Raw genomic sequence first — 26,380 nt, 5'->3', positions numbered from 1 at the left:
TATGTGAATCAACGGCAGTATGAGTGTGAGACACTCTCTCTCTAATCTTGTGTCAGACTAGAATGGAAAACTCTAATATGCTGTGCCGGTTCAGTGCTGCTCCATTAAAATTATGCTCCAGACGGTCTCATCTGCAACTTTAAAAATAAATCCCATCATCACAGGCCAATGACTTCTGCAGCCTAATGTGGATAGTCAGTGCATTGATACACAGCAATCTACTGTATATAAATATTTTGCAAGGGAGAAAACAGCCGTGTCGAGGCTCCCTGTGGACCTCATTGATCAGTAGACTGCTTTGTAAATTTACTTCTGTATATACTGTAAATCTACTTACCACTAGAGATATTGTATTGCTATTTTAACAAGATATTCCTCCTTCTCTTCTACCCTCACCACCTCTCCTCTCACAAAAATACAGTTTGTGTAGCTTTGGCCGCAGGTCTAATCGAGAACAGGTTAGATTGATTTACATCAGTATAAAGTTTCTGCCTATAGCCAATTCTCTGTAGTTTGCAGTTGGTTATTGTTCAAAACTTGCTCATGGAAAGTGGCACTATTTATTAAATGGCACATATTTCAATATGCCTTGTGGAAATCCAGAAAAAAAACAAATGACAATTTTTTAAAAAAGTGTTGAAGAAAAACAGGAAGTTTAGGCTTAACTGTTTGGCACATACTTCAGGTGAAAAGCTGACATTTAAACATTAATGTGTTAGATATGGCACATTTCCAGAACAACACCATCTATAAATCTGTTGGACATCTGGGTGTGTAGTGTTCAGATGGAACATTAATCACTCCAGAGTTACACATATATGCATCAAGATTTTTGCTGGACCTCTCATTAGAATCCTAAGCTTTCCTTTTACCACTTGAATTTGGATCATTAATAACAGGTTAAGCTCCTGTTGACATTTGGCAGAAGGCCACTAATTATGTGCATTATCTCTTGCATTGCTGCATTAATGACATTATTGTAGATTTACTTGATCATTGTTTTGTTTGCAAATGTGCAAATTGTTTGCTTTTGCTACGTTCACAAATGTTCCTGGGAAAGAGGAATTTATAACAACATTTTGATTTGGGGTCTATTCTTAACCAGTTTATTTCTTTGAATGCTTAAACAAAACAGTGCTAATGACATCGTTGGAAGAACTGAGCAGTTGATATCAAGCTTGGATTGTATGAGGCAGCTGAATTAACATATCCATTTGAAAAGACAAGTAAGCTTATTGAAGTCAATAACTGTGTCTATACTGCTTTGGATGCAGATCCCTCATACTGTCAGGCTGAATAAATCATCCCACTCGGGTTCCATGAATATTTTTTCAAAGTAGGAAAAACAAATAGATAGAAAAAGTAAAATAAATAAATTGAATATCTGAAATTTGACGAAAGTTGTTGAAAATAATATGCCGTTATATATTAGGACTTCAACAACAGAAACCTGGGGACATACAGGTGTAAAATGTACAGAAGACAGCCAATTATCCACTGTAATTGGGACAGGCCCACTTTGGCTAAGGAAATAATGTGGATAATTGGTCATCATGCAAAATACAAATTGGTTAGAGTGCTAACCAAAAAATGTTAATCAGGAGTTATACTGTCATTATACAGTAATCCTAGTAGTGCCAGGGTTTCTCTCTGTCATTTTCTTACTCTCTCCTCCCTCTGACTTTTTCTTTCTTTTGTTCTCTTTATCTCTCTCTCTCTCTTTCTATCTCCCTCTCCTCTCTCCTTTCCTCTACCCGAGTCTTTCTCTTCCTCTTCCTCTAACTCTTTCCAGTCTCTGTAACCCTACGCTCTAGGTTCCAGTAATCATGTTTGCAACTTTTTTTTGTCAATATCTTCCAACCCAGAGTCCACTTCTACATTTCAGCCTGATGCTGATAAATGAACATGTGAATAGTTGGCATGAACTGCTAGTGAATAAATGAATATATGAATAATGTGGCTTTATACTTTAAATCCAATACAATGCTTAATAACTTTAAACTGGATAGAATAAAATCGATATCAAAGTATCAAAAACTCTTTCAAGCTAAACGACTGCAAACATTTCCTGACTACAGTTGAAAACACAATGTTTTATTATAGATAAGCAGCTGAACCTTGGGTAAATTGCTGCAATAAATAAAATAATTTCAAATGAGCTAAAATAATGTGAGTGTGCACTGCACAATATCACTCTGAAAATCAATGTGTAGGTTTGGGTAATATTGGTAACAATTTTACCATGTTCAAAACTGGTGTATTGCAAGATTTATTCACAGTAACTCAATGCTCCATTAAATTATGATGATGAATTGTAAAATTAACTGCATAATAATCATACTGCTTAAAAAATCTACAACACGATAAACGACCTGCCCCAACAATAGGTTGCGAATACAGTATTTTGTTCCAAACATTTGCTAATTGAGAATGGTGTAGTTGATGGAAAAATATTATTAATGCATTTCATTCGATGTGGAAAATGCAGAATGGTAAGATTGGGAAAGGTAAATGAACAGTGGGAATATAAGATTAAACAATATTAATCTCCAAGACATGAAACAGGGAGGGATTCAGGGAGTGTAGCTGGGGATGGGAGGGGTCTCTGAAACCTCAGGAGAGTGAATTGTTAGCATGAAGCAAACAAAACAAATATGGAGGCAGCAAAAGGGAGAGGTTATATGTACAGTGCAACCCCATTATACTGGGGTCGTCTGTTAAGTAGCTAGAGCTAGTTGTGAAAGAATTAAATTTCGTATGAGAGAACAATGCATAATTTTTTTCAAAAAGAATACTTGAGACTGACCAGATGGACTGAATTGATCTTTGTTGGTTCTGTATATTCCTATAACCAAAATTGAGCTGTGGAATTGAAATCAAAATGAGGAACTTTCAGTCCCACATATGCATCCCCGAGCGCCAGGAGCACCAATTCATTTTGAGGGGAGGGAGCTAACTTTTTTTTCTTAAGATTAAAACTATTGTCTTTTGAGAAACATTTGTTGTTCAACATTTTGAGGATCAAGACAGTCCGATTAAGGACCTGGTCAGTTTGACCTTTGTGATGTGTTTTTCAGCGTGAATCACTTGAGTGCTTGCTCATCAACAGCTCCAAGAGACAATCAAACAATATGTCTACAGTTCAACATCATGACATATCCAACCAGTGGTGTAATTTGTTCCATATTTATGTTGTATTCTATCAACTTAAAGAAATATAACTATGTGTGTGTGTACTTACAAATTGAATTTTTTTAAAAAAGACTCTTTTTGGCAAAAATTATATGTCTTAAATTCCATTCTGTGTCCCTCCAACTCCTTCTATTCCCTCTTTCAAGAGATGTCTCAAAAAGTACCTTTTGGACCTCACTTTCAGTTATCTTTACCTTCCCACTCTCTCAGCTCCCACCCCCAAACCGGATGCTCACCCAGCACTGTGAAAGGTGCTACATAAATGCAAATTGTATTTGTATACACACACAGTCAAGTTCACATATATTAAATTGCTTATTATTATAATCCGCATATTGCTATACTGGCGGTCAGTCCCGGCAATGCTTGGTACACATTTGCGTTACTGTATTGCTATAACTGTTTAATGTTATAATTTGTCTATTGTTATGCATATTTGCAATCCCAATTAACAAAAGATGGAATAATGTTATACCCAGTGGTATAGTGCTGGGGAGTGTTGCTGTGACAAATTACATTTTGTCCATCTGCGACCAGGGTTTCCTCTGCCTCATTGTCTTTCTTGGTCTCTCTGCTGCCTTCGATGCCGTCGACCACTCTATCCTCCTCCACCACCTCACCTCTCATCTCAACCTTCATAGTTATGTCCTTGAATAGTTCAGATCCTACCACACACACCGTCTCCACTTCATCACCACAAACGGCTTCTCCTCTAGACAATGCACCATCTTGTGCTGCGTTCCTCAGGACTCTTTCCTTGGTCTCCTATTTCAATATCTATATGCTCCCTCTTGGTGACATCATCCGCAGACATGGGGTCAACTTCCACATGTATGCGGATGACACTCAACTGTATGTCGCTGCTTCTACCCTTGAATCCAGGACCACTGCTGTCCTAACAGAATGTCTGTCGGACATCAAGCCCTGGATGAGAGCCAACTTTCTTCAGTTGAACGTCAACAAGACTGAGGGCCTCCTGATTGGCTCCCATTATGGCCTCCACACCTTAGGCACTGACAGCATCACCATCCAAGGATGACACTCCACCTCAATGAGTCAGTCCAGAAGCTTGGCAACTATTCCTTCTACCCCACATCCGTGCCATGCCCCACTCTGCCTCCCACCTCACAACATCACCCAGCTCCGCCACTGTCTCACACCGCAGGCTGCCGAAGCCTTCATACATGCTTTTGTTACATCCAAGCTTGACGATGCAAATTCCCTGCTTGTCAGCTCCCCAACTCCTCTTCCATAGGCTGCAGATCATCCAGAACTCTACAACCTGTGTCTTCTCCCGCACCAGGCTCTGTGACCCTATCAACCCCTTCCTCACCCGACTTCACACAGAGGATACAGTTCAAGATCCTGGTCCTCACCTTCAAAGCCCTCAATGGCCTTGCTCCCCCCTACCTGTGGAGTCCTGTAGCTCAGTGGTAGAGCACTCGCTTTGCAAGTGAGAGACCGGAGTTCAATTCCAGGCAGGGCGAAACCTTGGGCAAGTTTCCTTACTCCACACAGAGCCTAATAATAATCCCTCCAAAACCAAAAACAATAATAAATTGGTCATTTTCAATCTACGACTGTTTGTGGGACATTGCTGTGCGCAATTGGCTGCCGCGTTCACCCACAAATATACAGTCAATTCACTTTATAGTGTGTTCTGTGAAGCGCTTTGGGACGTCCTCCTGACGTGAAAAGCGCTATATCAAATGCAAGGATTATTATTATTATTATCATTATTATTACCTCTGTGTCTTCCTAACCCTCTACCAACCTGCTCCATTCGCTCAGTGGGCTCCGGCCTGCTTCACGTCCTCAGCCTTGTCAGCCCCACCATTGGTGGGCGGGCCTTCAGCCACTCTGCCCCACCCTCTGGAACTCCATCCCACGGTCCCTCTACCTTGTCCCCTCTCTTACCTTCTTCAAGACCCTTCTCAAGACCCTCCTCTTCGACCGTGCCTTTGGTGACCCTCCTTCCCCCACTGCCCTCCATACTCCCCAATCCTGACCCCCAGCTCAGGTCCGAAATACTGATTGTCCAGCACCTTGAGAAGTTCCCCTGATGTGAAAGGTGCTATACAAATGTAATTTTCTTGTTGTTATTGCTCTGGCACCTGAAATCTGGAACGAAAAGACAGGTGGATAGACCAATGAGATAGCAGGATTGGATTGATAGACGATGGCCCAAAAGGTGCTTGGTGTGGGTTGATTGAAGGCAGATGATCCAATGACAACAACAAATTTCATTTATGTGGCACTCCTCATGAAGGGTATCGTCTCAGAGCGCGTGACAGTGGCAGAGCACGGCGCTGAGCTGGGGAGGAGGGGGAACAGTCAAAAATAACTGACTACATATATATTTTTNAAAAAATCTTATTACAGTAAAATTAAACTAAAATGTTGGCTTTTTACATTTTTTTCTTTTTCCTGAAATTGTAAATGCCTGCAGAACAGTCTCTTCAAGGGAAGTTGCCTGTTTGTTATACAATGTATATTGTTATAATTGTGTCCAGTCTGACAGAGTTTAACATTAAGCAAACTTGACTGTATATTAAAGCAAATACTAGTTGGGACGGTCATTCAGATGCTGTAGGGGCCCCAAAAGGTTCTATTACAAATTGATTGTGTACGGTATGACTGAAACAGATTTTCTTTCAATAGTAACATTTTATAAATCCTGGATTAGCACATCATTTTTGTCTGAGGACCAAGACAAACATACAAAGCTTTTCCATTTCCAATACTAGCCTGTGCATGTTTACCCTGAACTATAGTTTATTCTGATATCTATTTCAGGATGTGGAGACCACATGTATTCATTGATGTTTGATCAATACTGAGCTGGAGTGAGTTAGTCAGCAGGGAAACAAACTATCAGCTTTGATGTTAAAAGTTGCTGGATCTCAATAGCAATGTTTATGACAGAGTTATCAGGAGTTCAGTCAAAACTTGTTTGACCTTTTCATGCCCAGTCATTTCTGTGAACGGAAACAAGACAGTGAGTGGCATAGATTACTGCACTGCACATATTTGTAAAATGAGCCAAATGATAACATTAGCAAAGTGAAAAAAAGTCTCCAAAGAATCATTGCTAAGGAAATTATAAACTGTATTAAATAATCTTGCTCTGTGTTGATTAGAAGATGGTGAAAGCTTCACTGTGGTTGGAAATGGACAACACACCCACAATGGTAATTAGGTTAACATTATGTGTTCATTTCTATCTTTGCACATCTTCAGATAGTGTGGTTATTATTTTATTTTATTTTTAATACCGATGTTTTTTGTTAATGCATTTGTCAGCGGCTGTTGGCAGTAACATTTTTGCTCAATGTCCAACAGTGCACCATTTGATGGCAGCATGATGGAGGATAAGCACTTGGTGCTGTGAACAGTAGGGTATGGTTTTATCCTTGTGATTCTCACACATAGTGGTGTTAACCATGTCTTCAAGGTAGATACTCAGCAGAAACCATCTACCTTCCAGCAGAAACTCAACCCAAGCTGCTGTTGGGGAGCTTCTAATTGCTGGCTAACATGGGAGCCAAAACAACAACAACAAAATTACATTTATATAGTGCCTTTCATGTTTGACATCCCAAAGTGCATGAAAAAAAGGTCAGAGAGCTTGCTGTTTGCCCAGTCTGAATTTTCAGAATTTTTAATTGTGTGTGTGTGTGTGTCTGAGTGTGGGAGTGGCAGGGGACATGGGATCTGATGTAGTGAGAGAGAGTAAGGCAGGAAAAGGAGAAAAATTGCAGGATTTTAAGCTTCTCATTTTTACCCAAGGGTGTAGTAGATAGACTTATTCTGAAATTTGATTCTGAAAGTTTCCTGCAATATCAAGTTTCAGAATTTTACAAATTTCAAAAGGCTTTTCTTTCTCAAAATGTTGAACATTCATTAAAAACAGACATCAAAGACAAAAAGTTTGGTTATAGTCTGGCAGCTGTTGTGTATTTGTCACATTATCTCTGATGCCCAGCTTGTCTACACATTGTGTTGGGACTGCTTACCAGCATTTGCTGTTTGTGCAGAGTTGAGTTTTTGAATGTATTTCTAAATGTTTGTAATCTGTGATAAAACTGGATGATAGGAGTTTAAGTGTGAAACATAGAAAATAGTGGAACTGATTGTGATTTATATCCAGAAAGGAATTATCTCGCTTGGGCATCAGTTAATGTGAAAACATAAATCATAAAGCAGGACATGTACTTTCGGAGAAGACAGCTTTAACAGCACCACCTGCTATACAGCAAGCATGAAACACTATTCATTTTCACAGTAGAGATGCAGTGCCAAGTCTCTACTGGGAATATACTCAGTATAAACAGGTTCAGGATATGGCTTTTGATTTTAGATCAGTCGCATGTTCTTCCTTGTTTGTGTGTGAATTTAGATTTACTTGTTCAGATAATACACTCAATACAAATAGAATTCAGGTGGAGGCAACAACCTGCAACAAGCTGTGAACAAGTTTATAATAACTTGTGCTACACAGCAGAGGTGCCATATTCTAAATTGGAGTACACCAAGGATCCCAGAGTCTGATTTGCTATTGGTGAATAAATAATAATAATAATCCTTGCATTTGATATAGCGCCTTATCACGTCTTCGAGACGTCTCAAAGCACTTCACAGAATATACTGTAAAGTCAATTGACTATGTTTTGTGGGCAAAGCACGGCAGCTAATTAAGCACAGCAGTGCCCCACGAATTATCATGATGCACACTGTTGAAGATGCAGTTGACGTCGTAAGGGGCTTTATCTGGTGGTGAAACGGTAATACCATTGTTGCTTTCATGTTTTATCAATACAGTTTTAAAAAGGTTTGTGTAGAAGTCACCAGACCTGAGTGGTACTCACTGTAGAATATCAGAAAACGTTGAGTGGGAGATTGTGAACCCACTGTCCACAGTCTTCAAAACCTCTTTGGAAATGAGAATAATGCCAAGTGAATGTAGGATAGGAAATATTTTCAGAAAAGGGAAAGGGATGAGAATTATAAGCCAATTAGTCTAACCTCAGTTGTGGATGAACCTTTACAGACCATAATACAGGATGTAATTTGTGAACATTTAGAAAGGCACGGATTGATCTGGGAGAGTCAGCACTCATTGCACAGGGCAGGTCATGCTTGACTGATTAAATTGATTTAGTTTAGGAAGTCAGAATGTGCGGGTGCCACAATGATTGGATACTCAGCCAAAAATGTATCTGCAAAAGAGTATACATTTGTTTGAAAAGGATTAGATGCTTGAAAAAGAGGAATAGTAAAGGGAGTGGAAAGCGAGGAGGAACATGGAATTAGATTAGATGGCTCTTTTGTACACAGAGAAAACACTCGCGCAGACTTACTAGTCTGAATCGCTTATTTCTGGGCTGGAACATTTGTCATTCTTTTAAAGGAATGCAGTTCATGTTGATATATCATCTCATAAGAGATTATTTTAAAATAATGAAGGCACCAGAGGGTGGGGGGGAGAGAGGAAGGAGGGGTAAATTTCATGGGTCTGCATTGATGCATTTATACGGATGCATCTATAAAAACATTTAACAGGAAGCTAGATATACACATGAGGAAAAAAAAGGGGACCCTGTAAAAAGGTGCGGGAGCATGGATTGGGTGGAGACCCACCAGGTGTATAAACACTGGCACGGACGAGTTGGTCTATTTTTGAGTTGTACAATCTATGTAAATCTATGCATGCAATGAGTGAATATAGTTGTGCTTTGTCGATGTTTTTGATGCCTGCAATGAGTTTTCACATAGCTGAATCGTAAAGTGCAATGCCACGAAATCAATTGTCATTGAAAGGCCCAATGACAGGTAACCTGTAGGAATGGAATTTTCATACAACTTAAATATCTCAACAAGCAGTTAATGGTGCACCTCATTATATATCCAGATTTGTGCAGTACCAAAGAAATACAAGTAATCTGACAGAATGTGGGCTCACTTATGGCCTGGAGACACATTATTAGGTTTAAAAGCTTCAATCATGTAAGATCGGATAGTTCTGCACTTAGTAAACAATCCAAAGTGTCCTGATATAAAATGGAAGACTTTATTGATTAGCATAATAATAATCCTTGCATTTGATATAGTGCATTATCACGTCTTCTAGACATCTCAAGGTGCTTCACAGAATACAGTGTAAAGTGAATTGACTGTATATTTTGTGGGCGAAATATAGTACTGAGAGAAAAGACGGACATTATAAATGATAAATATGTAATGTTATATTGTCATACAAATGGGGATCACTGTCTGGTTTGAGTCCTGTTAACATGGTAATTGGTTTCTTTTTAAGTGAATACATGAAATGTTTTATAATGGGGTTTTACTCTAGTTGATTTGTACCAATAAAGTAACTGGCACCTGCATAGGCTCAAGAACAGGAAAAAACATAGTTTAGTTGGCTCGATGGAGATTTCCATCTCAGGCGGACACAGTGACAGCTGACTGTTGTTAGATGCAGCTTTGCTGGTGATAGAGCAGCCACAAACCTTTTTTCCTATCCTTTGGGTGAAGGGTAGGTATAGGCAGGTAAAGAAAAGAAAATGTTGTTGAAATATGGTCACATGTACATGAGCATGTAGTTATAACCAATTAATTGTGAAATTAAATACAAACATGTAATGCTGCAATGATGCAACAAGACATGAACTGCCCTTTTATGGCCATCATTGTGGGCTATTGATGGAAAGCTTGCTGTCAGTTGTCACTAGCTGCTTAATCGAGAGTTTAAATGTTCTTAATCGAGAGTTTAAATTTTACTGTGTAAACCACAGTCATGAAACACGCTGATTTATAACTGTCACCCCAACTACAATTTACGATTTGTCACTTTAAAACCACTGCACTTTTCTTTTAAGAGTATTCGTTTTCGATATTTTGATGGACGTTTTTTAATTTTAATACAAATAACAATCCTTGCATTTGATTTTGCACCTTATGTCTTCGAGATGTCTCAAAGAGCTCCACATAATGTACTGTAAAGTGAGTTGACTGTATATTTTGTGGGCAAAATCTGGCAGCCAATTGTGCACAGCAATATCCCACAAACAGTCGTGGATTGAATAACTGAACAAATGGTGTGTGATGATGCTCCTGCTAAAGAAATAAATGAATAATGAAAATAATAACTAATTGGGCAAATAAATTCAAATTGTAGGAAACATTTTCCCCTTTATATATTCAGAACTTTTGGACAGTCAAAGAACCATAGACAATTACAGCACAGAAGGAGGCCTTCCAGCCTGTTGTGCTTATGCTGGCTCACAGAAAGAGCAATTATCCTTTATTTAGTCACATTATCCTCCCTTTTGCCCCATACCCTTTTATATTTCTGCTTTCAGCTGTTTATCTAATTACATCTTAAAAGCTGATATGGATCTCTGCCTCAGCTGCAGTTCCAGATAGGGCATTCCAAGTACCAACAACAATCTATGTGAAAAAAAATCTCATGGTCTACTCAACAACCTGGAGCATCTGTTCAAATGTTAACACACTTCAGGGGCTTGACGAGCAATAGGATTGAAAGAAAATGTCAGATTAAGTTCTTTAAACCTTTAGCTAGTCTGAGCCTGCACAGATATTTAAATGAATGTCTGTGGCATATCTATGAAGCTTTATTTAGAATAGAACTGTTATCACCTTTTTGTAATCAATAGAATTTTGTGTCCTTAAGGCACTCTGGAAATGAAATATGCATCAAGTGGATTCAATTCAATAAAATCTGTATCAGGAGTTTTTTTAATGATTCCATTAAAAGTAGACATGATCTTTCAATATTATTCCCCAGAAGGCAGGATTTTTTTTAGTTTTCCATGGAACACAAAGTGTTCAAGTGGAAGGATGAAAAAAGGGATAAACAGACGATTGACTCTGATGACTGAAATGAGATCATGAGAAAAAGCATCATGAACAAAGAGGTGTTAATGCAGTTCATTTAAGACCAGGGTCAATTATGTTTTCAAACAAATACTATTATTTTATTCTGTAGTGCCTCTTGTCTGATTTGATTTTTTTTTACGTTTTAGTTTGTAAAACTTTTTTTTAGCTATTATGTAAAGATCCAACTCCATCTATTTTCTTTTCCCATTTCATGGTCTCTCATATTGAACACTGATAGAAGCCATCAGAAGAGACTGGTGCCTGTTCCCAGGCCTCAGCTATGAATTTGCTGGTAGAGATCACAAGATTGGGCTGGATAAAGAAGTAGACATGATCTTTCAATATTATTCCCTAGAAGGCAGGATTTTTTTTAGTTTTCCATGGAACACAAAGTGTTCAAGTGGAAGGATGAAAAAAGGGATCAACAGACGATTGACTCTGATGACTGAAATGAGATCATGAGAAAAAGCAACAACAACAACAACAACAGCAACAAGATTCCATTTATTGAGCGCCTTTCACGTCGGGAGGACGTCCCAAGGCGCTGTACAGTTGGGTCAGGACCCGAGCAGGGGGAAATGGTCAGGGTGAGGGGAGGGAAGGGAGGGAGTGAGGAAGGGGGAAATGGTCAGGGTGAGGGGAGGGAAGGGAGGGAGTGAGGAGGGGGTAGAGAGTCGAGAGGGGAGCTGAAGGCACGGTCAAAGAGAAAGGTCTTGAGATCGGCCTTGAAGGAGGAAAGGGAGGAGGTAAGGCGAAGGCACTGGGGGATAGAGTTCCAGAGCCTAGGGGCTGAGAGGCTGAAAGCCCGGCCACCGATAGTAGGGCGGTTGGGGCGTGGATGTGGAGCAGACCGGAGCCAGAGGAACGGAGGGTACGGGCGGGTAGGTAGGGGGATAGTAGGTTGGAGAGGTAGGAGGGAGCAAGGCCGTGAATGGCCTTGTAGGTGAGGATGAGGATCTTGAAATCAATCCTCTGGGGGATGGGGAGCCAGTGGAGGCGAGCGAGGGTGGGAGTGATGTGGTCCCGAAGCCTGGTGCGGGACAGTACACGAGCTGCAGAGTTCTGAATGACCTGCAGCTTGTGGAGGGAGGTGCCGGGAAGGTCGGCGAGGAGAGAGTTCCCATAGTCCAGCCTTGAGGTGATAAAGGCGTGGACCAGAGTTTCAGCAGCGTGAGGGGTGAGGTAGTGCCGTAGTCTGGCGACATTCCGGAGGTGATGGAAGGCGGTGCCAGTTGTGGTGCGGATATGGGGGAGAAAGGACAGCTCAGGGTCGAACAGAACCCCGAGGTTCCTGACTGGCTTTGAGAGGTGGAGAGTGCAGCCTTGGATGCTGATGCTGTCAGCATCATGAACAAAGAATTTGCTTACTTCAATCCATCCAATCTCATCCCTCCACAACACCCTCCCACCATCACTGCACTTTTTAAATGAGCCTAGTGTCCTGGCCTCTACCATTTTTCATGGCAATCTGCTCCAGTCATTGATTACCCTCCTCGTAAAGAAAAACTTCCTGGTATGTGTCCTGAAATTCCCCTTCACAATTCTAAATCTGTGTCCCCTTGTTCTACTTCTTTGTATATCCTAAAATGTTGATCTGTCATGATTCCAAAAGCAAATTCATCAAAGTCTCTCATGAGCATGTACTCTACAGATTGTTTACTTGTCACTCTGTTGCTTGTCTGGCAGATATCAACAACAACAACAACATTCCATTTATAGAGCGCCTTCCACATCAGGAGGACGTCCCAAGGTGCTGTACAGTTGGGTCAGGACCCGAGCAGGCGGGAAATGGTCAGGGTGAGGGGAGGGAAGGGAGGGAGCGAGGAGTGGGTAGAGAGTCGAGAGGGGAGCCGAAGTCTCGGTCAAAGAGAAAAATATCAGGGCCTGGATGAGTGCAAACTTCCTGCAGCTGAATGTGGTCAAGATAGAAGCCATACTTCTTTGGTCCCATTAACATCTTCACTTCTGCGGATCTAAACTCCTCAACCTCCCTGGGCTCTCCCTCAGTCTTACCGAACCAGTGTCAACCTAGGCGTCCAGTTCGAACACCAGATGTCCTTCCTCCCCCACATCCGGTCCCTGACCAGCACCGCCTTTTTCCACCTCTGCCACATTGCCCGTCTCTGACCATACCTTACCCCAAATGCAGCCTCGTACATGCGTTTGTCACCTCACGCTTTATTACTCAAACGCATGTTCACCGGTCTCCCCAGCTCAACTATTCAAAACATCCAGCTAATTCAGAACTTTGCCACCTACATACAAACTCCGTACCCACATCTCACCAGTTCTGGCCAGGCTCCACTGGCTCCCCATCACCGAATGGATTGACTTCAAGATCCTCACATTCGTGTTCAAATCCATTCACTTCCTGGCACCTCCCTACCTTCCCAACCTCATCACTCCCCAATCCACCCCCCCCCCCCCCGGCGCCTCTACTCGACTGGCACCGGCCTCCTGCTTGTCCCTCACACCCTCCGCCCCACCATTGGAGATCGTGCTTTCAGCTAGTACTCCCCCAAACTGTGGAACACTCTCGCTCAATCCCTCCGCCTTGCCCCCTCTCTCCCCTTTTTCAAGTCCAGCTGAATACCTTCCTCTTCGATCATGCTTACGACCCCACCCCGGCTCAGGCGCCGCTATTGTTAAGCACTCTGAGACGCTACCCTGAGTGGAGGGCACTATATAAGTGCAAGTTTTAGTTGTTTAGTCAGAATTCTGAATCAGGTACCAATACCAGTAGGATTGACATGGTATCTTGAATAAACAGTGGCATATAGCTATAGTGCATTATAGAGAAAACAATTACACCAGAAAATACTAGTTTGTAAATCAAGATCAGTATTGACACAACACTAATATCTGTGCAAATAGCCGACAAATCTTATTATTTCACCCATAAAATATACAGTCAATCTACTTTATAGTACATCCTGAAGCACTTTGAGATGTCTCAACAGCGTGATAAGGAGCTATATCAAATGCAAGGATGATTATTTTTACTTCTTGAATATTGCAGTCAAAACATGCAGTGTCGAGCAGCCCTGGTAAGTGCCTGAAAATCCTAAGTTTTTATGATGTATATTCAGTTTATATATATAAAATAATAACTTTCAAATCATGAAAATAACTACATCACTTTATGCTAGATTGTGTCCCATCAATTTCCCTTTGATGGTAGTGTCCCTAAAGAGGGACAATATGTAAATATGGCACCATTCGTGATGGAAACAGGCTTATGAAGACTTCTCTCAAATTATATTGAAATGTCATTTAGATGTATTACATATGCAATTAGCCTTGTTGATACTAGTTTCATTTCAGCTGGAAGGCTGAGGACAGCTCTGCAAAGATACACAGTTAAACAAATGTGTAGATTAATACTAACCAATGCCAAACACAGTTAGTCTCTTGACTAGCTGTTTTATATGAAAATGCTTCAACATGATCCAATGGACCACTCAGTAAAATTTTAGGGGATTTCTAGAGTGAGACAAGATTGATTTGTATCATCTGTGTATAATTTGCTGCTAACCCTAACCCTTACCTCTTCAAAGTAGCTTCAGCAAGCAGCCTTCAGCATGATTTACTGCAAGATCGTGAAACACAAACAAAATTTACATTGCGCTTTTTAAGCAACAATTTGACACAAAAAAGTAATATAAATATGATATTAGTTACACTTCACTGACTTGTGCTAATGTTCTGTTGGACTGTTCTAGTTCGTTTTAAAATGAATCATGCGTAACAATTTAAGATCATGCAGCCACTATGAGGATATGAAGATGTATTGAAATGCTTTCTGAAATTCACTATTAAACAGTTACTGAGAAGCCAAGCCGTGTTTGGAAGAATTTGTAAAATTACATTGAACATAAATATAATTACCTCAACAGTTGAGTTCAGAAGAACTAAAGCAAAACCATGATGATAGGTTTGAAATTAGGGATTGGATAAATTTGGATCTTTTTGCCCTGATGATGTAGTAGAAATCTGGAAGAAGTTGAGCAAAGTTTTCATTTTGCTGTTGAGTTGGAGAAGGGAATACAATTTTAACTAATTTAGATATGGTTTGGATTAAATATGGATGTCTTTGCTTCACCCAATTACCCAAGTATGGAGATTGTAATATAACAAATTATTTGTTGCATGTTGTTTACTTCAGTCAGGAAACTCACCAATTATTTTGTTTCAGCTAATTCCAATCCCGAATTATTGCAAGTTAACGGTGAAGGAGATATTAGAGAGCATTGTTTGTGACAGGGAATTAGATAAGGGTTTCCCACGAAAACATGCAGTAATTGTCTGTTGTTCCTGTGTTTGCACATGTGCCTGATCTTTGAAAAGTCCATACCTGACTCTGACACATTTTAGTGTTGTCACCTACGGGATGACATAGTACAGCTATTCATCAAGAACAGAACATAGAGGCTGGATTTGGAGGGATCTGACCTGGCAGATGTTCAATAAAATCCTTCAGCTTCCCTGTTCCTAGTTCATTTAAATTGTAAAGTCTAGGGTAGTTGATTTATTTGCAGATCACCCAAATTGATCCCACATTGTCAGGGACTTGTACATTGACACACTTTAATAGGCTTTTAATGTTTGCGATTTAAAAAGTGTTCACTCTGTTGAATTTATGATAATGCCATTTTACAACTTCTAACGCGATATTAATGAATATCCAGTAGGTTTGGCAGCCCCCGATGGTGTAATGGTTAGAGCTGCATCTAAGAGACCAAGAGCTCACTGGTCCGAATCCCAGGATGTGCTGAGTTTGCAGATCTTAGCAGAGGCTGGACTGGAAGTTAAATTGGTTTTGGCCTTCCCAGAGTGAGGGAGGAGAAAACCAACCAGGTTTCCTGTTCCTTCCACAGGAACCTCTCCTGGTTGTGCATGTGTGTGGCATCCAGGTGGTGAGAGGTTAGGTTCAACTGTGATTCCTCTCCAGTGGAGTGACCTGCCAATGCTCATAGCCAGAGCTCACACATGAATAGTGGCCATTAGGTTATGGTATTAGAGGGCAGCCAGTGCCCATGGCCAGACCAGGAACAGAGAGGTATATGCCAAAAATTGGTATCACTAAATTCATCAAGAAAATTCAGTAAATACAAGGTTGTGTAAACAATACAATACAAATTTATATAGCTCCTTTTATGCCAGGGAAATATAAGGATCTGTTTAGAATAGCTTGGAAAGTAAATGTGCCAACCATAAAGCAGTTATGAATCTTTTCAAATGTGGTCCTGCAAAAGGAAAGATTTAAAGTAGAGTTCTGACAAATCTACGTATTGAACTATGGTGGCCAATGGGGGTGAGGGAAGACCAATGGTGTGGTCAAAGAGGAAGGTCTTGAAGGAAGCTGCAAGGCAAAGAGACTACGGGATGGATTTCCTGAGAGTGGGGGCAGAAAGGATGAAAGCTTACTGCTGAAGGTAGAACAGGGAAGTGGGGGGGGACATGAACCAGGCCAGTGTCTGCTGAGCGGAGGGAGCAGGCGGATTGGTAGAGTTTAAAAAGGTCACAGAGGTAGGATGGAGCAAGTCTTTGGAGGGATTTAAAAGGGAGTATGATGATCTTGAACTGAATCCTCAGGGGGATGGGAGCTAGTGGAGCTAGGTGAGGATGGAGGAGATAGCCTCGTGCGGAACTACGTTTATAACTACATTATTCAGATACTATATAAGAAGATTCCGCAGTTCTAGAAGTGACAAGATCTCTGAATGGACTAGATGAGCTAGCACGAAAGCCTGTTTGATATGAATTGAATCCTACAAGTAGGCTAACAAGATAATGGGAGCAATGAAGTGGAGAGCGGGTATAGAGAACATTAAGAATGGAATAATAAGCCTATATTGGTACTTCCTAATGTATTCTATTTATATTTTTGTAATTCTAGTAGACAAATTGTGAAAAAGAAGTGTTTAATTATCTGCTTGCTATGGAACTATTTGGTGTGGATGATTGTGGATTGATTCCAGTGGGAGCAGTGGATGTGAAGAAATTTACATTGGAGGCATCTTGACTGCAAACTAGTTTTGCTGTGTGATGCTGAGAAGAATATTAACACATTTTTTTCACTATTTGATACAGCGCCTTATCTTGTTATCAAGACGTCTCACATCACAGGATTTTACTATGAAGTGTAGTGATTGTGTAGGCTATCTTGACAGCCAATTTCCCACAACAATGTCCCACTAACATCAGAAGCTTTTTTTTTAATTGGAAGGGGAGGAGGATTGGTGACCAAGTCACCAGGAGAAACTTCTTTCTCTTATCAAATAGTGCCATGGGATCTTTAACATCCACCTAAATTGGCAGAAGAGTTTAACGTCTCATTTGAAAGACTGCATCTCCAACAACGCATTGCACTGTCAGGACTGAACTGGAGTGTCAGCCGAGACTTTGTGAATTCAAACCCTGTCTTGAAGCTAGAACTCACAACCTCCGATTCAGTGGCAAGAGTCTACCAACTGAGCCAGGCTAATAGTTACATATAAAAATATGAGTGGCTGAGAAATGGCTTGTATAGTAGATAATCCTTTTGTGTCTGGGGTCAAATTGAGCCCAAATTAGGTTTGGCCAGTCAGTTGAGTTCTTACAAACCAAACTAATTTAGCACCAATTAACACGATTCAGTAATCTCTGTTAGAAATGTGACAGAGTATCAGGCTGACCCAACTGAGATGTGATTGAACGTCAGATGAGAAATGTAAAATGTCAGAGTGGTGTGGCAGAAAACACTCTTCTGAAGTTACAACAGAGCAAAGAAGGTTTTTAAATATGAAATAAAACGTAACCGCCTAAAAATATTTTCTCAGGACATTCCCAGTGTCAAGAAAATATTTACCTCACCATTTACAGGCTCATGTAAGGCCTCCTGATTACATGTCAAAACTACTTCTTATTCTTCAAATGAGGAAAAAGACTGTCGGGAGTAATGATTGATAATTCTGCCATCCCATTTGATCCTTAACATGCACCATCAGCATTGATAGTTTCCTCGATAGGAAAGTCAGAGTTCAACATTATTTCAAACTCTCAGGAAGACAATCATTAACAAGCTATTAGTACTCTATAATCTTTCCAATGCACATGGCCTTCCAATTACATTCTTTACTCTGAATACATTCTGATCTTATTGTGCTTTTCTATGTAATGGACTAAAACCTTATGAGTGCTACAGATTACTCTAACATCATTATAGTAAAATTATTTAATGAAGATTAATTTAAAAGATAGTACCTTATTATTTTGTACCAGATAAGATGTAACCACATTAATCGTTTGTATAATGGGATGGAACATGTTTTTTTTAATGTTATCTTACAAATGCACAAGTAAAGGAGCTATCCACTATGAATTGTTCCCTATTAGAATCAAAATAAAATCTATTAAGTCAATATTTACTTATGCACAACTGCTTCAATCAAGTAATTCAAACAAAGTCCTACCAACCACCTGCACTGGTCTAGAATCATTCTTCAATCAAAAGTCTAAATAATGGGGCCTATTGTGTAAATTGTGAAAACCCTATGTACAATGCAGGTTGTATAAAAACATGAAGGAATTGCAGGAGTGGTGAATTATGTAAGTAGCAGCCCATGAGAAGGATTACAGAATACATAGTTTACAAACCTCGCATGATTTCCGATGGCTTTTGTTTTCACAAGTTTGCACAATTTGCATGTGGATCCCATTGCTCCATGAGGAATAATTATAAAGGAATAGGTGCTAAAACCTTAAATTATAATAACATCAATAAATAACTTTATAATATATGTATACAGCACCTTTCAAGCACGGACAACCATCTCAAAGCTTTAGAAAATATATTGTATTAGAAATGTAAATGCGGTTAATCTGTGACCCAGCAATGTCCCATAAACAACAATGAGATGAGAAGCCAGTTATACTGGATTTTGGATTAAATATGGATTAGAAAGCTTGGTACTTGTATCTGCTTGGTTTGAAATTTAAAGTGAGTTTTCATAAGGCCCCGGAACCAGGTCCCTTTGTGTTTTCTAACCAATAGAGCGTTTCTATTCCCAAATATTAAAGGAGACACTATATCAGGCTTGTCCAATACATTAGCCACTCACCACGTATGATGAATCGGGAATCCAGATGTGCCAAAATTGATTTTTGATTAGTAATTAAAACAATGAATAATAGGCACTGTCGTTAGGCATGTGATCTCAATACTAGAATTTGCATGGCATATACATATGTACATTGACCTTTTTGATGTTTGTTGATAAAATGGTAAGACAAAAGCAGCAAACACACAGTGTTTTAATCATTGTGTGTGCTTTACCTCCTTGGCTACTGTTTATGGGTCATCTGCTAAAATGAGGTGAAAATACTGGATTTCAGTACCATGGGAAAAACAGGTATATTGTATGGAGAGGGGAGCTGTCGATAACTATTCCAGGCCAGCAGAAGAAAGCAAGCCCAGTCAATAACAAACAACTCCAACAGGGAATGTCATGGCAAAGGGCAAGCAGCATCCAACTATGTTCTGGATGGAGAGCAGGGGCAGGACTGGCGAAGACTGCCAGTCTTGCGCTAGATTTTCATTAAGTGGTAATAGATGTTTAAGTAAATATACATGTAAAAGTACATGTGAAGTATATTGCTTTAATTATGTGAGTGTACGTAAGGCGTTTTCTACTAAAATTAAAATTAGTGCATATGGCTAAAATGGTGTCATTACAGCTGCACCTGGTCAGCGATTTCTATTGGACAACACTTCACTACATTAATGTTCTTTCATTTATAAATTAATTTGAGCAGGTTATGTAAACTGCAGAAGAACATTATACATATTGTTCCTGTAAACTGATCCTTCATCCTTCAGATCTATTGCAAATAGGAGGTTATGTTTAATAGGCTATATGAAAGTAAGGTAAATCAACTTAAAAATGCCAGGACATGTCAACTCTTCAGGTTATTAAATATCACCAATTTTGAGGTTTGATCGTTGTTTATTATACCAAACATTAGTGATGAGACACAGAGCTAAATAAAGCTATAAATAATAGTTGCACCATGGCTGACCATGGGTTTCAGTTCGCATTATTAAAATAATAATAATAATGATAATCATTGCGTTTGGTGTAGTGCCTTATCACTCTCTTAAGGCGCCTCAAAGTACTTTACAAGATATACTGTAAAGTGGATTGATTATGTATTTTGTGGAGAATATATATTAATCCATAATAATCCTTACATTTGATATAGCACCTTATCATGTAGTTTAGATATCTCAAAGGTCTTCATAGAATATATTGTAAAGTGGATTGACTGTATTTTATGGGTGAAACGCCCAATAAAATCTGTTTTATTATATTCAATATGCTTGATGCATTTAACCTTTATTTACTGCTCTATCAGAAAAGTGGAACAAATAATTTCAGCTGAATCTAGCTTTGCAACAAGTGTTGAAATATGAAGCAATTTAATAGGAACAAGCAAAGCTCATTCACATGCAGACCTTGTAATGAACAGAGACAGATTCAGGAGTGTAGCTCCATTACTACATAGCTCAAAGACGTGTTTTTCAGTCAGGATTTATTTCACAAATCAGAAAAGTAATATCATTTGTCATAAATTAAGCACAGATTAAGTGACTTAAAAAAAAAGTCCCATCCAGCACACAATGTCAAATTTAGTTGATTTATATTATGGCCGATTGATATCATAGTGGAGATAAATGATTGGGTTATGAAACGGTTCAAAGACATTTTTCACAGTACCAAGGTTTTAAGTTAAAGTAAAGAGATAGCTGACATGTATACACACCAAGAGCAGGATGGATGTTTGATGTTGGTTTTCATCAGTTCTCAGGTGATTCAAGAAGTTAGGCTCTGAGACACTGCCTGCATGAATGGCACAAGTTGTTGTTGTACTCGACTTTCCTTGTGTGCTTCCAGGTCTGTGTTGTGCTTGACCTTCACTGATCCAGATAGTTTTGTACTGAAAAAGGGGAATCTCATATATACATAACATCATCTCATAAATGTGATAATCTACTTTCTGTATAACAGTTGAGATAATGTTATAATGTTACAGCTTTATTTGGATCATCCAATCCTGTATGATAATACTAGAAGATGCATTGGTGCAAACTGCTTCTCATGTCACTTTCCATAAACAAGAAAGGAATGGGATGAGAGAGAGAGAGACATACACACACTCGCACACTTACACACTCAAAAAAGGAAATTGTGTTGGGTCAACAACAGGTTGTGCAGCTGAAGAGTGAGAGGTGCCCAACAGGCAGGACATGATCATAGATCAGTCAAAAGCCAATGCACAGCATAGGATAAGCTGGGTGGAATATACAACATTTGAGGTAGTTTACAATTTGTTTACAATTGTATAACTCTTGACTAAATAGCATCACTTACTGCAACTGGGAAAGTTATATTCAACTATCAACTAATTTAATATCATTTATATTTGCATTTTCTATTTTTCTAGCATCATATTATCTGCATTTCTTTCAGGTTTTATGATGAACACTGCCATGCAAATCATGGCCAGCATCATGTACTTGAACTAGATATTTACTATAAGAGAGAGATTTCATACAGACTGAAGTCTTCAAGTCTTGTGGTAATGCTGGACTGATACATTTACAAATTCACACATGTTTGTGTGTAACATAACATAACATAAATTGCTATGTTGTGGATAGACTCATTATACTGCTTTAAATGAGTGCAAGATGTAAAATGCTTTTAAAGAAGAGGCCACAAAGTGCTTGCTGTGCCCTGGGAATCTCCACACTTAAAAGGTTTTCACTCACTTCTCCTCCTTACTTTCATTAGCTGAGGAAAGCCCTCCTCGGGTGAATGTAACTAAAATAGAGTCTTGAACATATGGATTCATGTCCAGTCTACCTTCCACTAAATCTGCAACCAGATGTCAATTAATTTTTAATTTTTGAAAAGCATCAGTTGAAGCACCAGCCTTTCACGAACAATGGGACCCTTGAGATTGGTTGAATGGACTAGGAATTTATACAATAAATAGCATGTTACATTGAACCATAGCCAGTGCACAGCGGCATTGATAAAAGTCTATATCTCCAAATGATTGAGCTCCCTTGATGGTCCAGTAGGTACGCTGATGTTGCTGCACTTGTTCCATACAGCCAGTTGCAAAAAAAATAATAAGAATATTACACAATTCAAGCTTTTATTATCTTTCAACTGAAATACTTGCTAAGTAGTTATCTAATTCCCTCTTAAATTTACCAACACAGTCTGCCTCCACTGGCTCCCTGGGGAGTTTACCACGTATACATTTTCTGTCTAGAAAAACGGAATATGATTCTTTGGTCTATTTTCCCCCTTCTGAGCTTTAGTCTGTGTCCCCTTTTTTGATCATGTTAAATATGTTTGACTATTTCCTTTAGGATCTTGAATTCTTCAATGCGATCTTCTTTCATTGATTCTCAAGTTTTGTTAAAGGATTTGCTTGCTCTTTGAAATCAGTGTTAGTAATTCTATATTTGGGCTTTCTTTGTGTATAGGAAAGTACCTCTGGTGTATGATGGAACTTCCAAACGTACAACATGACAATGTATTGCTTGTGCACACAGGAGGTTTAATATTGCATAGTGAGGAAGGATTGGACTTGAATAACATTTTAATATTTTTTGGTTCATTCATCTGTAACTTCATTAATATTAACCTCCCAATTGGAATTATATTTGAGATTTAATTATATTTATCTGAGCAGCCATACTCAATTGCAGTATTTCTATCTGGATTGAAACAAAATAGTGAAATCTTTTGAGTTTATCTGAGACCTGACATTTTAGATCTGTAATTTTAGATTCACCTGGTTTTAGCCCTGTGACTTCTGTTTTTCAGATTTTAAATCCTGCAGAATTTTGGCAAATTATTAAATTTAGTACCAATTTGGGATTTCTATAGTTCTTAAAAAGAACTGGCTTTTAAAATTCAGATTACTTGCCAAAATTCTGGGTAATCTGAAATCTGCATAATAGTCTTAAACCTAAAAACTGATGGAATTTTGGGCCACAGACCTCTTTGTTTCCGTATGGCTGCATTAGTACTGTAAAGTATTATCTGATTTTTACAGAAAGTAAGAAAAATAGCAGCTGTTAGTGGGAGATTCCTGTGAGGTCCAAGAGCTGTGCATAGCATATGGTTGACCTGAAACAGACTGTGTTTATTCATGACTTATTTATCATTCCTTCTAAGGATGAATACCATTAACCAAATTGCTCATGTTTCAGTTAGTTGATATTCTTTGTTTGATAAGTGATATAAACAGTGATATAAACAGAAAATAGAAAGTGAGCCACTGAATGTCAAAAGTGTTAAAGTTGTCTTTAAGAAAGACTGAGTTTGTAATATCACTCAAAGTAAAGGATGTATATTGGGGAGAAAAATAAGCTTGAAGGGGAATGTGAAAGCCCGAAAGTGATTTGGGCTTCTGTTCACACATTTTCTGAGCTGCAACACATAATTAAACTTCTCAATTAAAGAGAGCAATTTTTGCAATCAAAATTTTGGACATAAACCTCATGCAGAAGAATCTAAAATGACAGATAATCCAAACTTTGGCAAAATACAAAATTATGTAAATTATGCCAAAAATATAGCAGTTTTGGTGTTGAATAGTCAACTGCAGCACACAGGAGAAACTGTCTTTTTCAAAGAGTGCCAAGGATTCTTTACCATTTCAACCAAACAGGCAAACAGGAGCTTGGTTTCATGTTCCCTCTGCAGGACAACACCTCTATAAATGCAGAGCTCCTCAGCACTGCATTAGAGTGTCAGCATAGACTTATGAGCTCAAAGCCCCTGGCGCGGGGCTTAAACTCACAACCTTCTAACCCAGAAGCTTTCATAGTTAAAAAGTCCTGAATATTAAATGAACAGGATCTTAATCTCCTGATTCTATGGTTTTTAGATCAGTAGATTCATTTGGAATCAGTCTGTTGGGTCAGAAATCTGTAGATATTGAGTTTATAGTCTCTAGGTTGATACTCTAAAACACAGAACCAGGGAATTACAGTCATTAAGATACACCATTAAATCCAAATCTTGTCTGCCTGTTTTTTTCTGGTAAATGATAAATTTCTAATGAAATTATTTGAAAAGAGAAGTTTCTACTGATGTCCAGACCAAGAATCCTCCAGATCAATATACCAGTCACCTCCTGGTAGCTTGTATGTCATTGGCTGCCATGTTTGTCTGTAAATGCGGATGATTATACATAATAACAAATAATGTAAAGCACTTTGAGACACTGCAATGTTATAGACACTAAATAAAATGCAAAGATTATGATTGTAGAGTACATTGTTTCAGATTCATAAAGGTAAAGAGCCTGCATCCACAACACGATCAACATCAATTCCAGAACCTCATGACCCTTCGCTGTTCTCTACCAGCCTCGTGAAGAATCCTATGCATTATCCCTGAAACCAGTAATATGTGCCTTCTATTATCTCTAAGTGATCTTAATGAGGTCCAGTTCATATGTGGCATTCCCAAGAATAGATTGTAATCAGGAAGTGTAACTCTGATCTTTCTGCTTCCACTGACCATTCCACTACAGGAGTTGTCTCACATTTCCTGTACTGTAACTAGGACATGAGTATCTATATCTACTGTATTACCACTTTTTGTTCCTTCTTCAATGCATCTGTTGCAAAGCTGATGCAGCCAAATATTTAATCAATGCAAGTTTTATTTAGTGCATATTAAAATTAATTTTAAATTGAAGAAAATAGTGTGACTAAAAGTTATAGTAGAACTTATATCAGGGAGGAAGAGAGATCAGAACATACACTGTCTCTTTTACACTTATTTTCTCCATAACTATTTTTTCTGGTCTTGTTAGGCTACGTGCTTTTAAATGAACAAATGGGTAGGTGACCTGCTCCTGTGATACAGAGCTGATATCTTTTTGAGCTGGTATCTTGAAAGGGCACAGAACTGGCCCACTGGGTAGATGGTGGAGATGCCCCGCATCATGGATTCTTCAATGGAAACCTGTAACAATTATTTAACTTAATTTTTGCTGATCATTTCTAGCCTAAGCTTACATTGGTAAAATCTTTGACTCATAATACTTCCTTGCCTTTTCCTCCCTCCTTTAAATGTCTTTGGTATCGCTTACAATTCTTAGATTTACTGTCTCACATAAGAGACAGGGCACAATATTTAAAAATACAGGGTAAAAGTAATAAGGTATTTGAATCTGAAACAATACTTTGTAAAGATATGAAGCACTCATTCAGTGATTGGTCTTTGCAGCTTTTACAGGGCAAGTCGATCCCCAAGTATGAGACGTGGCACTCAGCAGAAAAGGGTAGCGGGGAAATGGATGACAGTGATGTGCAAATCAGCGGAGACTGTGATGATGAGGATGGTTGCCTTGGGTCGGGAAATGGAGAAGAGAAAAAATCTTCCAAAGCCTCTGAACGTGAGTCTTGCATGGTGCTCGAACTACCCATTTGGTCGCACACACTCATTCACACTTTGAAAGCATGTTGGCAGTAAAATCTTTAATGTGTTATTACAGTATGAGCTGCCAGAAGCCATTCATTGTATAATTACTTTTTTAATTGACTGTTTGGAGCATGCAACTGCAGAGAACCAAAAGGGTACTTACATTTCATCTAGCTAGCCTCAAAGTTTAAAAAAACAATGCCCTTAGATCTTAACCCCATGAATTGTTTTGAATGCATTTATGAACCGAGTTAACTAATACTATCAGGTTTTTAAAGAATAAACCATCACTATTAAGGATGAGATAGCTGGCAGTAGCAAACTGTGTACAAATATGTATGTTCTCTGAATGCACAACCCCACAAAAATGTGGATAACGCTTCATTAACCTACTAATTTATTAATGAATGTATTCACCAGTCACTTTTAAGATTTTATTTTGTTGCGTATACATAATTAATTTTCATTATAAACCTTTATTTGTTACTTGTGAATAATGTGTATGTTCCTATGAATGGGTACAGGTTAATAAAAACCTGTATCACTACAAAACATGTACAGCTTTAATTCTGCAAGGATTATTCATGCATTGCAGAACTTCAGGATTCCAATTGCAAGATCAGTTAATTATATACAAGACTGTTAGAAAACATGGGACAGACTTCTTCTTGATAAAATTAACAGCAATCATCACTAAGTACAAACCATCACATTGCCTCTATTATATCTCTCATTCTATGATTTAAATATACATATTATTATATATATAGTGTAAAAGTCCAATG

General features: G+C 38.8%; 1 protein-coding gene across 1 annotated transcript in view; it reads left to right on the top strand.

Annotated features, from left to right (window-relative positions):
- The window catches only part of gpc5a (glypican 5a), a 134,960-nt gene extending 109,314 nt beyond the window's left edge, over positions 1 to 25,646 (top strand). The window contains exon 6 of the mRNA XM_042334104.1: positions 25,401 to 25,646. Within this exon, the coding sequence (XP_042190038.1) occupies positions 25,401 to 25,646 (246 nt within the window). The remainder of the gene's footprint in view (positions 1 to 25,400) is intronic.
- The last annotated feature ends 734 nt before the right edge of the window (positions 25,647 to 26,380 follow it).

This window comes from Callorhinchus milii, unplaced genomic scaffold (assembly GCF_018977255.1).
Source record: "Callorhinchus milii isolate IMCB2004 unplaced genomic scaffold, IMCB_Cmil_1.0 Scaffold4, whole genome shotgun sequence".
NCBI classification, from domain to species: domain Eukaryota; kingdom Metazoa; phylum Chordata; class Chondrichthyes; order Chimaeriformes; family Callorhinchidae; genus Callorhinchus; species Callorhinchus milii.
Note: the sequence above shows the minus strand (reverse complement) of the source record. Positions and strands in the feature narration are given on the sequence as shown.